General features: G+C 38.0%; 1 protein-coding gene across 1 annotated transcript; it reads left to right on the forward strand.

Annotated features, from left to right (window-relative positions):
* The first annotated feature begins 995 nt into the window (after positions 1–995).
* ZNF735 (zinc finger protein 735) lies at positions 996–12,663 on the forward strand. The gene is made up of 4 exons (XM_050783503.1): positions 996–1,204; positions 7,030–7,156; positions 7,978–8,073; positions 11,687–12,663. The coding sequence occupies exons 1-4, from the start codon at positions 1,166–1,168 to the stop codon at positions 12,661–12,663; spliced, it is 1,239 nt and encodes a 412-aa protein (XP_050639460.1). The 5' UTR covers positions 996–1,165.
* The last annotated feature ends 2,346 nt before the right edge of the window (positions 12,664–15,009 follow it).

The following is a 15,009-nucleotide window of genomic DNA, read 5'->3' on the forward strand; positions in this document are numbered from 1 at the left end:
CATGTATTAGTTCATTTTCACACTGCTGTAAACAAATACCTCACACTGCATAATTTTTTTTAAGTGGTTTAATTGAATCATAGTCCTTCATGACTGAAAAATCCTCAGGAAAATTACAGTCATGACCATGACAGAAGGTGAAGGGAAAGCAAGGCACATCTCACATGGTGGAAAGCGAGAGAGAACCGGGAAGCGGGGGAGGAGGGACATGCCACATTTTTAAACCATCAGGTATCTTGAGAGCTCCCTTACTATCACAAGAACAGCATGAGGATAATCCACCCCAGTGATCCAAGCACCTCCTACCCGGTCCCTGCCCTGACAGGTGGGAATTAAAATTTTTTTTCTTTGAGATGGAGTCTCGCTCTGTCGCCCAGGCTGGAGTGCAATGATACCATCTCAGCTCACTGCAACCTCCACCTCCTGGGTTCAAGCGATTCTCCTGCCACAGGCTATCGAGTAGCTGGGACTACAGGCGCTCGCCGCCACTCCTGGCTAATTTTTGTATTTTTAGTAGAGACAGGGTTTCACCATATTGGCTAGGCCGGTCTGGAACTCCGGAACTCGTGATCCGCCCGCCTCGGCCTCCGGAAGTGCTGGGATTACAGGCGTGAGCCACCTCGCACAGACAGGAATTACAATTTGAAATTAGATTTCGGTGGAGCCACAGAGTCAAACTATATCACTGCAAAGGATCTGCGGCAAGGAAGGTCATAAAATCCGAAATTTTAAAATAATTGTCATTATATTATTTCAATATATGAATAACTATATTATATATCATTTATAAATGCATATGACGTTACACACAAGGTTAAATGCAAATATCCTCTGGTGTTGGCCTGGCTCAGATCAGGGGAGAAGCCCTGCCAGTAAAGAGTGCAGCTTAGGCTGTTATTTTTGCTTCATTCAGCCCAGTGTCTGATCAAATATTACGCCACTCAGGGCGTGACGGGTGGGGTCTGAAACCTTATCCAATCACGGACCGTATATTAGAAACTGTACAATCAGGCATGCAGCTGGAGAGAACAGGACACCTCCCTAATTTTACCGGTCCTTTTGTGTTTCTCTGTATCCAGAGCTCCAGTTCTCTTCGCTGCTCTGCGTCCTCGCTCCTAGAGGTCAAGCCTCTGTGGCCTTGTGTCCTGCAGGCATCCGCAGATTTATGGCTAAAAGACCTGGACCCCCTGGAAGCCGAGAAATGGTGAGTGGTGGGTCTGTCATCGTGAGAGAGGAGTGGGCCCTGGTTGGAACCGGCTGAAAGTGGCTGTAGCGGGACCCAAACTTCCTCGCAGTCAGCTCCAGAGTCTGAGGACCCAAATCTTCCTTGGCCCAGTTCGGCTGTTAGTCTCCTCAAACCGTAAGATGCTGCCTGGGCCAGCGGCTGGGACCCTGGGAGTTCTGTCTTTCTCCTCTGCAGTGGCTTTGCGCTGGGCTGGAGTCCTCTCTGGGCAGCTCTGCATTCCCAGCGCCTCATCTCACCCAGATTGTACAGGGATGGGAAAGTCATCAGGGGAGAATCCAGACTCAGGGTGCAGGATTCATAATTGGTAAGAGCTGTAGTCCCTGGGGTCCCTAGTTCCTCATTTTTCCTTTTAGAAGTGTATGGGAGTCACTGTAAAAACATTAGAGAATTTAATCAAAGTGTGATTCAAGAATCATAGAGCGGGCTGGGCGCGGTGACTCACACCTGTAATCCCAGTACTTTGGGAGGTCGAGGCGGGCAGATCACGAGGTCAGGAGTTCGAGACCAGCCTGACCAACATGGTGAAACCACATCTCTACTAAAAATACAAAAATTAGCTGTGTGTGGTGGCACGCGCCTGTAGTCCCAGCTACTTGGTAGTCTGAGACAGGAGAATCGCTTAAACCTGGGAGGCAGAGGTTGCAGTGAGGCGAGATGACCTCACTGCACTGCAGCCTGCACATCACAGCAAGACTCCATCTCAAAAAAAAAAAAAAAAAAAAAAAAAAAAAAAAAGAGAATCATAGAGTGCCCAGCTATGGCTTCTGGGTTGTGATCCATGGGAGAGACTTGAAGAAAAGTCTGTTATAAGTTGCATGATGAAGCAAACCAAATTCAATAATTGGTTTGGTACAGTTATTTAGTTTTTTTATTTGTAAGATCCAGGTGAAAATTTATTGGTTATGTCATCAGAGATTCATTGGCAGATTGTGGTTACCTAGGCCCGACTATTTTCTTCAAGATAGTAATTTCCAATAAATGCTTTTTTTTTTGTTTGCTTTGGAGGGGGAGTCTCGCTCAGTCCTCCAGGCTGGAGTGCAGTGGTTCAATCTCACCTCTTTACAACCTCTGCCTCCTGGGTTCAAATGATTGTCCTGCCTCAGCCTCCTGAGTAGCTGGAATTACAGATGTGGGCCACCAGACCCAACTAATTTTTGTATTTTTAGTAGAGACAGGATTTCACAATGTTGTCCAGGTTGGTCTCGAACTTTTGGCCTCAGATGATCTGCGATCTGCCTGCCTCAGCCTCCCAACGGGCTTGACTTACAGGTGTGAGTCACTGCGCCTAATCGAATTTTTTTTCTTTTACCTTTTATTTTAGGTTCAGGAGTATATGTGCAAGTTTGTTATATAGGTAAAATCATATCGTGAAGTTTTTGTGTACAGATTATATTATCACTCAGGTACTAAGCATAGTACTGAACAGATTTGTTTTCTGATTTTCTTCATCCTCCGACCCTCCACCCTGAACTGAGCTTCAGTGTCTGTTGTTCTCTTATTTGTGTCCACATGTTCTCATTATTTTGCTCCCACTTACAAGTGAAAACATAAAGTTTTTGATTTTCTGCTCCTGCACTAGTTTTCTAAAAATAAGTCTCCAGCTCCATTGACGTTGCTGCAAAGGACATGATGCTGTTCTTTGTTATAGCTGCATCATATTTCATGGTGTTTACATACCACATTTTCTTTATCCAGTCTACCATTGAAGACATACAGGTTTATTTCTGGTTTTTGCTATCGTGAATTGTTCTGTAATAAACATATGCATGCATGTGTCTTCATGGTAGAATAACTTACATTTATTGGGTATATTCCCAGTTGTGGGACTGGGAATGGTAATTCTGTTTTCAGGTTTTTGAAAAAATGCCAAACTGTTTTTCTCAATGCTTAAATACATTTATACTCTCACAAGCAGCGTATAAGCATTCCATTTCTCCACAACCTCCCAAGCATCTGTTTGAGTTTTTTTTGTTTTGTTTTTATTTGAATTATTTGTTTTTTCTTCATTAGTCTAGTGTTTTATCTATCTTATTGTTTTTACACAGAATCAACTTCCGGTTTCATTGACCTTTTTTGAGGTGGAGTTTTGCTCTTTCACCCAGGCTGGAGTGTATGGCATGATCTCAGCTCACTGTAACCTCCACCTTCCATTTTCAAGCGATTCTCCTGGAATTACAGACATATGCCACCACGCCCAGCTAATTTTTGTATTTTTAGTAGAGACGGGGTTTCACCATGTTGGCCAGGCTGATCTCAAACTCCTGACCTCTTGATTTGCCCGCCTTGGCCTCTGAAAGAGCTGGAATTCCAGGAGTGAGCCGCAGCGCACAGCACGTTGAACTTTTTATAGTTATTTAGTTCTCAACCTTCTTCATTTCAGTTTTGATTTTGGTTATGTCTTGACTTTTGCGATCCTTGAAGTTGGTTTGCTCTTTTGAAATTCTTTCAGTTGTAACATTAGATTTTTAAATGGAGATCTTTCTAACTTTTTGTTGTGGATGTTTAGTGATACACATTTTGTTCTTAACACTGCCTTAGCTGTAACCCTGAGATTCTGGTATGTTGTATTTAATCTCTAATTAGTTTCAAAAATTTTATTTCAGCCTTTATTTCATTATTTACAAAATATCCATTTGGAAGCTGATTATTCAATTTTTATGTAATTGTATCACTCCATATGCTTTTTGTATTGAATTATTAATCTATGTATTTTCTTTTTAAAATTAATGATAGAGAAACATAAGAAGAAATAAAACTGCTGTGCTCTTAATCTAAATGCTGAAAATTATTCAACACTTAGTACCAGCTCCTGGGGTAGTATGAAAATTAAATGACAAAATGTATTATTCCCAGTACAGTGTTCTGTGACATGCTCCTGAGCACATAGCACCTGCTTAATAAACATTTTATTAGTACATGTGTACATGTTTCCCAGGTGCAGACTTACTCAGACATTGCTGCCTTCTGTTTTCTCTGTAAACTTAAAAAACCCAACAAAAAATGTAGTATTTCAGGGTGGAGATTGGTTGTCTTTATTTGTACCAGAAGTATTTGTATTGTGACAAATGTGGCGGGTGTAAGGGACTCTTTGCTGTGCCTGCTTTCTCTCACTAATGCTAATAATGTGTCTGGGAAAGCACAATCAGCATTTACAGGGGACTTGTTGAAAAAGCCCATTCCTGGACCCTTTTGGATCCTGCAGAATCACTTTGCATAAAGCAGGGCCGAGATTATCAAGTAACTTATACACTTGAGGGGTTCAAGATACATTCAGGAGAGTTTAGTTCAAACTTCGCATCTAAGGAAGGCTGCACTGCCTGCCCTGTTTCCGTTTGGTAGGAAGAGGTCAGTGCAGTTCATGCTCCCATTACTGTAAAGAAGATTGCTGGTGTCTGCTAGAGGAGGGCAGGGAAAAAGAAACTCATATTTTAATAGTTATGGAGAAGCTCATTGTTCTCCCATTGCTCTTAAATCTTTTCAGTTATAAACAAGAAAAATGGGTGAATGTTTTCTTCAAGTCTCGGTCTTTCTGCCCATGGGTGTGTGTGGTGGTAGCAGGTAAATAGATTGTGCTTTAAAGGCATACTCTCAAGATGCAGTTTTGATATGTCCAGAGCATCTTATCTGAAAATACATTTCAGAGAAAGAGGAGGAAAAGAAAACAATCACTTTTTTTCTCAGGTGAGCGTGTCTCAGATAAAGAGCGGTGTCCCCTCTGCCTTTTGGAATGCCATCTGTTCGGAACTTGCAGATTTTTACTTCTCTGCTTGTGCTGTTGATCCCTAATGAGTTTGTTTCAACTAATTTTTGTGATTTGTATGATAGTCAAGGGCTTCTGAAAAAAAATATTTTTTTCTATATTCCTTAGCGTTCTATACATTCTCTACATCTTGGGTTCTTGTATGCCATGCAGAATTCTCACTACAAATTTATGACCTGCAATATTTAAAATGTTCCCATTGTAGCTGTTGAACATGAGAAGGTGTGGATACTCAAGATTTCTACTGGGAAACACAGTTGTCTTCGGATATTAGTGAAAAGTGAAACATGTCATGTTGAGGTTTCATCTGTGTGCTCTATTAATTCCATGCAGAACAGGATTTAGAACATGTTCATTTAAACAGAATGGCATTTGTTACCCAGAAAGTTCTGAAAAAACTATTAGGAGATTCTTGCTCTCTAGGGTGCTAAACAAAGACTACTTAAAATTACTATTAAAAATTACACGACAGGGAAGTTTTCTGCACCTTCAACTTTGCATAAAACTGATGTTTCTTTATAATTAAATTTAGGCCAGGCATGGTGGCTCAGGCTTGTAATCTCAGCACTTTGGGAGGCCGAGGCAGGCAGATCACATGAGGTCAGGAGTTCGAGGCCAGCCTGGCCTACCTGATGAAACCCTGTCTCCTCTAAAAAAATACAACAATTAGCCAAGCATGGTGCCATGTGCCTATAATCCCAGCTACTCAGGAGGTTGAGGCAGGAGGATTGCTTGAACTCAGGAGGTGAATGTTGCAGTGACCTGAGATTGCATCACTGCACTCTAGGCTGGGTGACAGAGCAAGACTCTATCTCAGAAAAAAAAAAATATATATATATATACACTTATATATTTAAATACATATATATTTAAATTTAGTTACAATTTACTTTTCTGAGAGGTGAGAAATACCACAGCAGTAATGTTGTGTCCTGTGTGCATCAGCACATAGTAAAAATGTGTCCTAATAAAGTTGATAACAATTTTTATTCACTTGGTTCAAGAGCTCTATGACTTTTTATTCCACTGTTGAGTTAATTATTACTCTCTTAATTATTAAGTACACTTAGGAAATTTACTGGCTGAAGTGCATAAACCATCACATTTAATCTGGAAGCTGTCCTTTCTTTTTAGATGACTTTTGCATATATTTGTCTTTTTAAAATGAAGGCTCTTATCTTTATTTACAGGTAAGAGAAACTGGGGAACACCCAGACTCTGCCTCTTAGAAACATTGGTGAATTTGCTAAAAATTCAGAAATTCAGACTTTATCCCAAACCTCCTGAAATAAAATCTCACAAAATATTTAGTTTATTGCACATATTAAGACTTAAGAGGTACCTTCCAACTCATAATGACTGTTTTATCTGAGAAATATGCACAACTTATTCTGTATGATGTAAATATAGCACTCAAAAAATAGACATGTCCGGCTGGGCGAGGTGGCTCACACCTGCCATCCCAGCACTTTGGGAGGCCGAGGTGAGTGGATCACGTGAGGTCAGGAGTTCAAGACTTGCCTGGCCAACATGGAGAAACCCTGTCTCTACTAAATATACAAAAATTAGCCAGGCATGATGGCCTGTGCCTGTACTCCCAGCTACTCAGGAGACTGAGGCAGGAGAATCTATTGAACCCAAGAGGCAGAGGTTGCACTGAGCCAAGATCATGCCACTGCACTCCCACCTGGGCAACAGAGTGAGACTCGGTCAAAAAAAGAGGAAGACAAGAAAAAAGAAGGACATGTCCATGTTGATGCCCTTAATTTTATAATTACAGAAAAGTATCAAAGCTACTATGGTATTGTGGATCTTATGCTCTCCTCTCTTCTCAGAGTTAGAGCATACTTCCATGTTAAAAATTCTCTTATTGAACAATTTTAGTCACTCTTATAAGTGAGAACCACTTCTTTTTACTCTCTTTTTTAACTTGAGTCAAATAAAAATCTCTGCTTACGGCCATATGGTAAGTGTGTGTTCATGAGTGTTTTTTTTGTTTTTGTTTTTGTTTTTGTTTTTTCAGGGACTGTTGACATACAGAGATATAGCTATAGAATTCTCTCTGGCGGAATGGCAATGCCTGGATCATGCTCAGCGGAATTTATATAGAGATGTGATGTTAGAGAACTACAGAAACCTGGTCTCCCTGGGTGAGGATAACTTCGATACACAATTCCTAATATATTGCCTTTCTCTCTTTTCTAAGATGATTTTGGTAATTTCTGCTTTGCATGAATGAATTTTAGCTCTCCGATTTTAAGAAAATCTTGGGGATTCATTGGTGTCGAACAAATTCTTCAAGATGTTTTATCTTGACCTGAACTTTTCCCTTTCCTGAGCTTATGTATCTTTTGCTCTAGGTTAGTGGCAATTCCAAAAACGTCATGACGTAAAATAGCGCTGACCACGCCTTAGAATTCAGTTGCCACCAACATTTTTTGATTCAGTAGTACTGAGTAGTGAAATTAAGGACTTACAAATTTAAAATATTTTCTAAATGTTTAGAAAGTTCTGTTATGAGCCAATATTAATTTTCTAGAATTTTCTATTATATCCTCTTTACTGAGCATAATACTAGTTTGGTAATTAAAGAATTCAGCAAGATTTATATGACCAGGCTCACACCTGTAATCCCAGCACTTTGGGAGGCCAAGGCAGGCAGATCACGAGGTCAGGAGTTCGAGACCAGGCTGGAACTGGAGACCAGTTCGAGACCATACTGGAACTCCAATATGGTGAAACTCTGTCTCTACTAAAAATACAAAAATTAGCTGGACATGGTGATGCGTGCCTGTAGTCCCAGCTACTCAGGAGGCTGAGGGAGAAGAATTGTTTGCACCTGGGAAGTGGAGGTTGCAGTGAGCTGAGATCGTGCCACTGCATGCCAACCTGAGTGACAGAGTGAGACTCCATTTCAAAAAATAAATAAATAAATAAGATTTATGTTACTTTTTTTTCCTTAATAAAACAGGTATTACTGTCCCTAAGCTAGACTTGATCACCTGTCTGGAGCAAAATAAAGAGCCCCAGAATATGAAGAGAAGTGAGATGGTAGCCAAACACCCAGGTAGGTGAGAGCAAATGAAGAAGATGACACGGATGAGCTGTCCACAAGTCAAGGAGGTAGCCAGTCTTTAAAATGTGATCTGCAGAGCTGTGCTTTGATGGAAAGAGTTTCTGAGAATCTCCAGTCTTTTTTCTTTTTTTTTTTTGCTCACATTGGGACACCTTCTGCCCCATACTGTTAAATTCTCTACGGATTCTACTTTCACTTCAATAATCTTTCTTCAAGTTCACAGTGTGAGCCAAAGTTTTCTTTATGGCTTATCAGGGACTGCACAAACTGACTACTTTGCCATTGCTTTTGGGGACACACTAATATCTGCATATTTTTGAGAAACTCTATGTTAAACCATTAAAAAAAATTTTTTTGCATCATGTCTAAAATGCATGAGAATAGTAATTTCTGTTTCATTGGTGGTTGTCCATTTTTCTGTACATGCCATTCTGTTTTTATTACTATAGCCTTGAAATATACTTTAAAATTTTTTACAAATTTTTTATTTTTTAATTTTTATATATTTATTTATTTATTTAGAGGGTGGGTTATGATACTTGCTGTAGGGCGATATGCAAGCAGAGTACCTCATGTCTTCATTTTACTGTGTTGCATATTTTAGATATAGATTCATAAATGATATTGCTGTATTATATAATAATTTCATTTTTAATTATTTGAAGAACATTCGTGATATTTTTTATGATGGCTGCATCTTTTTTCTCATCAACAACTTACATAGGTTTCAATTTCTTTACATCATCAACATGGTGTTTTTAAAACAATTATAGTGGCCATCCTAATTGATGTAAGGTAATTTTGTTTTGTATTGTGGTTTTATTTTGCATTTTTCTATAAATTATTAGTTTTGTGCAACCTTTCAAATACTTCTTCCCATTTGTATATCTTTTTATTAAAATTTAGCTTAATCATTTGTCCATTTCTTTTCTTTTTTTTTTTTTTTTTTTTTTTTTTTTGAGACAGAGTTTTGCTCTTGTTGCCTAAGCTGGAGTGCAATGGGGTGATTTTGGCTCACAGCAACCTCTGCCTCCCAGATTCAAATGATTCTCCTGCCTCAGTCTCCTGAGCAGCTGAGATCAGGGATATGCCACCATGCCCAGCTAATTTTGTATTTTTAGTAGAGGTGGGTTTCGCCGTGTTGGTCAGACTGGTCTAGAATTACTGACCTCAGGTGATCTGCCCACCTCAGCCTCCCAAAGTTCTGGGATTACATGAGTGAGCCACCGTACCCGGTTCATTTGTGCATTTCTAAATCAGGTGATTCAATTATTGTTGTCTACTTCTAGGAGTTGTTTATGTATTTTCAATATTAAGCCTTATCACATGTGATTTTCAAATATTGTCATCTATTTCTTGGATGACACTGTCACTCTATTAAATGTTTTATTTGATCGCAGAAATTTTGAAGTTTAGCCCAGTTAAATTTTTCTGTTCTTCTCTTTGTTGCTCAGGCATTTGATGGCGTATCTAAGAAAATGGTGCCAAGACCAATGTCATGTCTTTCCACTATATTTTTTTCTAAGAGTTTCATTAGTTTTTTTTTAGTCTAAGTATTTTGTTTAAAATACTTTTTGTATATGGTGCAATTGAAGCATCCAACTTCATTTTTTCAATGTAGATATCTGGAACATCACACACCAGGGCCTATTGTGGGGAGGGGGAAGGGAGGAGGGATAGCATTTGGAGATATACCTAATGTAAATGAGGAGTTAATGGGTGCAGCACACCAACATGGCACATGTATACATATGTAACAAACCTGCACGTTGTGGACATGTACCCTAGAACTTAAGTATAGTAATAAAAAAAAAAGAAAGAAAGTGAGGTCTTAATGTTTATAATTTTATGTTGTTATTTTATTTCTTGCTACATTTTTATCAATATTTGCTTTATGTATTTTGAGGCCCTGATGTTATAGATGCATATACATATAGATAGACATAATAGTTATAGATTCCTAGTAAATGGATTTAGGTAATATCAGACTTTGTCTCATGCTAGTAATGGACTAATTTTCTTTTGTGTGTCCATAAAGAGTTTTTCTTTGTGCTACATTGGAGATTTTATAAAACCTCTTAATGTTACAATAGTATATTTTAAACTGGTAAAAAAAAGACTTCAGTTGCATAGAAAAATTTGTCCTCATTATATCTACCCTATACTTCTTATTGATGTTAATTATGTCTTTTTTATGTTTTATGATTATTTTTATGCTTACATCTTTCAAATTTTAAAGAATAACTAAAAATGTTTTCTGTACCATCACTATAATACCACAGAAGTTTATTTTTTGTGTATGCATATGTTTTTCAGAAAGTTATGTATTTTCATATTTTTTGTTCCCATTATATTATTTTAAGTGGAAAGACCTCTTTTCAGCATTTTATTTAGGGCACATGCAGTGCTTATATGCTTTTCCGGCATTTGTTTATTCTGGAAGATCTTTATTTTTTATTTATTTTGTAGTATATTTTTGCTGGTTATATTTTCACCATGAATATTTTTTTCAGCACTTTGACCATTTTACACAGCTCTTTTCTAACCGGCAAGGTTTCTGTTGACAAATTCACTGGTTGTCTTGGAGAACTAGGCTTATAAATAATACCTCACTTTTATCTTGCAGCTCCCAAGATTATCTTCTGGTTTGTGACTTTTGAACTTTGCTTAAATATGTGTTATGGATCTTTTTGTGTATATCCTACTTTGTTTGTTTAACTTCTTCATTTTTTACATTACTTTTTTCTTACTTTTAAATTATTTCATTTTCTTTTCTACCTCCACAAATGTTTATTTTTATTATTCCAGGCCTTTTGTTGACATTCTCATTTATCTAATATCTGGTTTTCCATTTTTTCTCATTGAGCAAAATGTGGATTTTCTTAAATTTTAAAAATTAAAATATACATCTTTATTTTTATAGTTGCTGTTTGAAAATTTTGATTTTTTTATTGGACCATGTTGCCCAAATATTTTGTATACATTGTAATCTTTGGTTGAGATTTAGACATTAACATAAAACTACATTTCACAGTCTTTATAATGCAGCTCTTTCTTGGCATAGCCTGAAGCCAATTGTCTTGAGTAGAGATTCTGGGAGTCTCCCAAACATGTTCTCAGGATGTTGTCTTGTCTGCAATTTTGTATTTATTTTTCAGTTAAAAGACTTCTTCATATTTCTCCTTACTGGTCAGTAACTACTTTCTACACCTATTTTCTGTCCATGGTAGCGCAGTCTTTCTGCTGTTGTAACACTTTTGATCTCAGAAGACTTAAAGCTGTCATTAAAGGCACGATGTTCTTCTATCAGGGATGAGGAAGGGCTGTGTTGGGTAAATGTAGCTGACTTTTCTTTTCACTCTATATGGTTCTTGACATTGTGCTCACATGGTGCACACACTTACTTTATTTATAAATTTCCAACAAAGGTATTTTGATCACTATGATTTTGTTACATTTATATGTCTATGAAGTAATTATGACCTGTGGTATTTTGATATACTCTTTTGCTAATGTACCTTGAATACTTTTATATATTTGATTTGTGCAGTGTATTTATCTGAGTCTAGTAAGTGAAGTAACTTGTGATTTTTATGTTTTTCAGTTATGTGTTCTCATTTCAACCAAGACCTTCAGCCTGAGCAGGGCATAAAAGATTCACTCCAGAAAGTAGTATCAAGAACATATGGAAAATGTGGACATGAGAATTTACAATTAAAAAAATGTTGTCAAAAAGGGGATGAGTGTGAGGTGCACAAAGGAGGTTATAATGAAGTTAACCAACATTTGTCAAATACCCAAAGCAAAATATTTCAGACTCATAAATGTGTCAAAGTCTTGGATAAATTTTCAAATTCCAATAGACTTAATACAAGATATACTAGAAAGAAATATTTGAAATGTGAAAAATATGGCAAATCATTTTGCATGCTCTCACACCTAAATCAACATCAGATAATTCATACTATGGAGAAGTCCCACAAATGTGAAGAATGTGACAAATCCTTTAACCACTCCTCAAACCGTACTACACATAAAAGAATTCATACTGGAGAGAAACCCTACAGATGTGAGGAATGTGGCAAGGTCTTTAGCTGGTCCTCAAACCTTACTAGACATAAGAGAATTCACACCGGAGAGAAACCCTACACATGTGAAGAATGTGGCCAAGCCTTTAGGCGCTCCTCAACACTTACTAACCACAAGAGAATTCATACTGGAGAGAGACCCTACACATGTGAAGAATGTGGCAAAGCCTTTAGTGTATCCGCAGCCCTCACTTACCACAAAAGAGTTCATACTGGAGAGAAACCCTACACATGTGAAGAATGTGGCAAAGCCTTTAACTGCTCTTCGACCCTTAAGACACATAAGATAATTCATACTGGAGAGAAACCCTACACATGTGAAGAATGTGGCAAAGCCTTTAGCTGCTCCTCAACCATTAAGGCACATAAAAGAATTCATACTGGAGAGAAACCATACAAATGTGAAGAATGTGACAAAGCTTTTAAGTGGCATTCAAGTCTTGCTAAACATAAGATAATTCATACTGGAGAGAAACTCTACAAATGTGAATAATATGGCAAAGTCCATCCCTCAGGCCTTATAATACATAAAATAATTTATACTAAAAAAAAAACACTACAAGTGTAGGGAATGTGGCCAAGCCTTTATCTAGGTCCAAACCTTAATTGTACATAAGGGAATTCAAATTGTGAAAAATCATATAAATGTATAAAAATGTAACAAAGCCTTTAACCAACTCTCAAACCATAATGAATCTAAGATAATTTATTTAAAAACAGATGGAGTCTCACTCTGTCACCCAGGCTGGAGTGCAGTGGCATGATCTCAGTTCACTGCAACCTCCACCTCCTGGGTCCAAGTGATTCTTCTGCCTCAGCCTGCCAAGTAGCAGCGACTACAGGCACTTGCCACTATGCCTGGCTAATTTCTGTATTTTTAGTAGAGATAGGGTTTCACCATGTTGGCCAGGCTGGTCTTGAACTCCTGACCTCGCGTGATCCACTCACCTTGGCATCCCAAAGTGCTGGGGTTATAGCCGGGGATCACCACACCTGGCCTGCCAGTGGTTTAAACTGCAAATAAGTTGAAGAATTTTGTTTTCATAAATCAAATTTGTATTCTTTTTTACCCTATTTAGATTTTTTTTTTAAATGTGTGGGTAGATAGTATGCATACACATGCTGAGACCAGTTCAGTTGGGGAGACCCTAACCCAGTGGTACTAGAGGAATTAAAGACACAAACACAGAAATATAGGGGTGTGAAGTGGGAAATCACAGATCTTACAGCCTTCAGAGCTGAGAGCCTCGCATATTTATTAACAGCAAGCCAGTCATTAGCATTGTTTCTATAGATATTAAATTAACTAAAAGTATCCCTTATGGGAAATGAAGGGATCAGCCAAATTAAAGGAATAGGTTGGGCTAGTTAACTGCAGCAGGAGCATGTCCTTAAGGCACAGATTGCTCATGCTACTGTTTGTGGCTTAAGAATGTCTTTAAGCTGTTTTCCGCTCTGGGTGGGCCAGGTGTTCTTTGCCTTCATTCTGGTAAACCCACAACCTTCCAGCATGGGCTTTATGGCCATCATGAACATGTCACAGTGCTGCAGATATTTGATGGCCAGTTTTGGGGCCAGTTTATGGCCAGATTTTATGGGGCTTGTTTCCAACATACATGCAGGCATACACTATTTAATTATCACAACAGAGTAAATGAGGTATTCCTCACCTCAAGCATGTATTTATTGAACAATCCCATTATACAGTTTTAGTTATTTCAATATGTGCAATTGAATTATTATTAACCACAGGGTCATTTTATGATCATAAAAATTACATAAGTATAATTAATATCAATACATTTCTGAGTCTTTATTAAATTTTTTAAAAACTTGTTTTATATGCATTTTTGTACATGTGGCCTCTCTGCTAACAAACAAAAACAGACTTTTAGTTTTTATTTACATAGAGTTACACATACAAATATATTTCTCTAAAGATATATCAGCCAGGCACAGTGGCTTATGCTGTAATCTCAGCACTTTGGGAGGCTGAGTGGGGCAGATAATTTGAGGTCAGGAGTTCAAGACCAGCCTGGTCAAAATGGTGAAACTGCATCTTTACTAAAAATACAAAAAATTAGCTGGGTGTGCTGGTGTGTGCCTGTATTTCCAGCTACTAGGGAGGCTGAGGCAGGAGAATCACTTGATCCTGGGAGGCAGAGGTTGCAGTGAGCTGAGATGCCACCACTGCACTACAGCCTGGATGACAGAGCAGGACACTGTTTAAAAAAATATATATATATATACCTTATGTGTAAGAAAGTTATGTAGCAAGTGAGTGAGTTTGTGTGTGAGTTTGTATGCATTTTCAGAACAGAAGAACAATATTGAAACAAAAAAGATTATTTTAATAAGGTGGATAATTAACGACAAACCTGGAAACCTCAGAGATCCTCAAAAAAATAAATCTATATTTTGTGCCTGGTATTGAATTCATTACTGTAAAATCATATCCCACCCAAATCTTATCTCAAATTGTAATCCCCACGTGTCAAGGGAGGGACTTGGTGGGAGGTGATTGGAACATGGGGGTAATTTTCCCCCATGCTGTTCTCATGATTGTGAGTTCTCAAAAGATCTAATGGTTTTATAAGTGGTTTTGTTTTCTGCTCTCTCTCTCTCCTGCTGCCTAGTGAAGAAGGTATTTGCTTCTCCTTTACCTTCCACCGTAATTGCAGGTTTCCTGAGACCTCCCAGCCATGCAGAACCGTGAGTAAATTAAATGTCCTTTCTGTATAAATTACCCATTCTCAGATATTATCTTTATAGTGATGTGAAAACAGACTAATACAGAAAATTAATACTGGGAGTTTGGGGCACGGCTATAAAGATAATT

This window comes from Macaca thibetana, chromosome 3, assembly GCF_024542745.1.
Source record: "Macaca thibetana thibetana isolate TM-01 chromosome 3, ASM2454274v1, whole genome shotgun sequence".
In the NCBI taxonomy this organism is placed as follows: domain Eukaryota; kingdom Metazoa; phylum Chordata; class Mammalia; order Primates; family Cercopithecidae; genus Macaca; species Macaca thibetana.

What these genes read in the sequence shown, in the direction of transcription:
- ZNF735 (XM_050783503.1), top strand. Translation starts at nt 1,166, where the DNA reads ATGGCTAAAAGACCTGGACCCCCTGGAAGCCGAGAAATG. An exon ending in CCCCTGGAAGCCGAGAAATG is followed by an intron (nt 1,205 to 7,029) that starts GTGAGTGGTGGG and finishes TTGTTTTTTCAG; the next exon opens with GGACTGTTGACATACAGAGA. An exon ending in GATGGTAGCCAAACACCCAG is followed by an intron (nt 8,074 to 11,686) that starts GTAGGTGAGAGC and finishes TATGTTTTTCAG; the next exon opens with TTATGTGTTCTCATTTCAAC.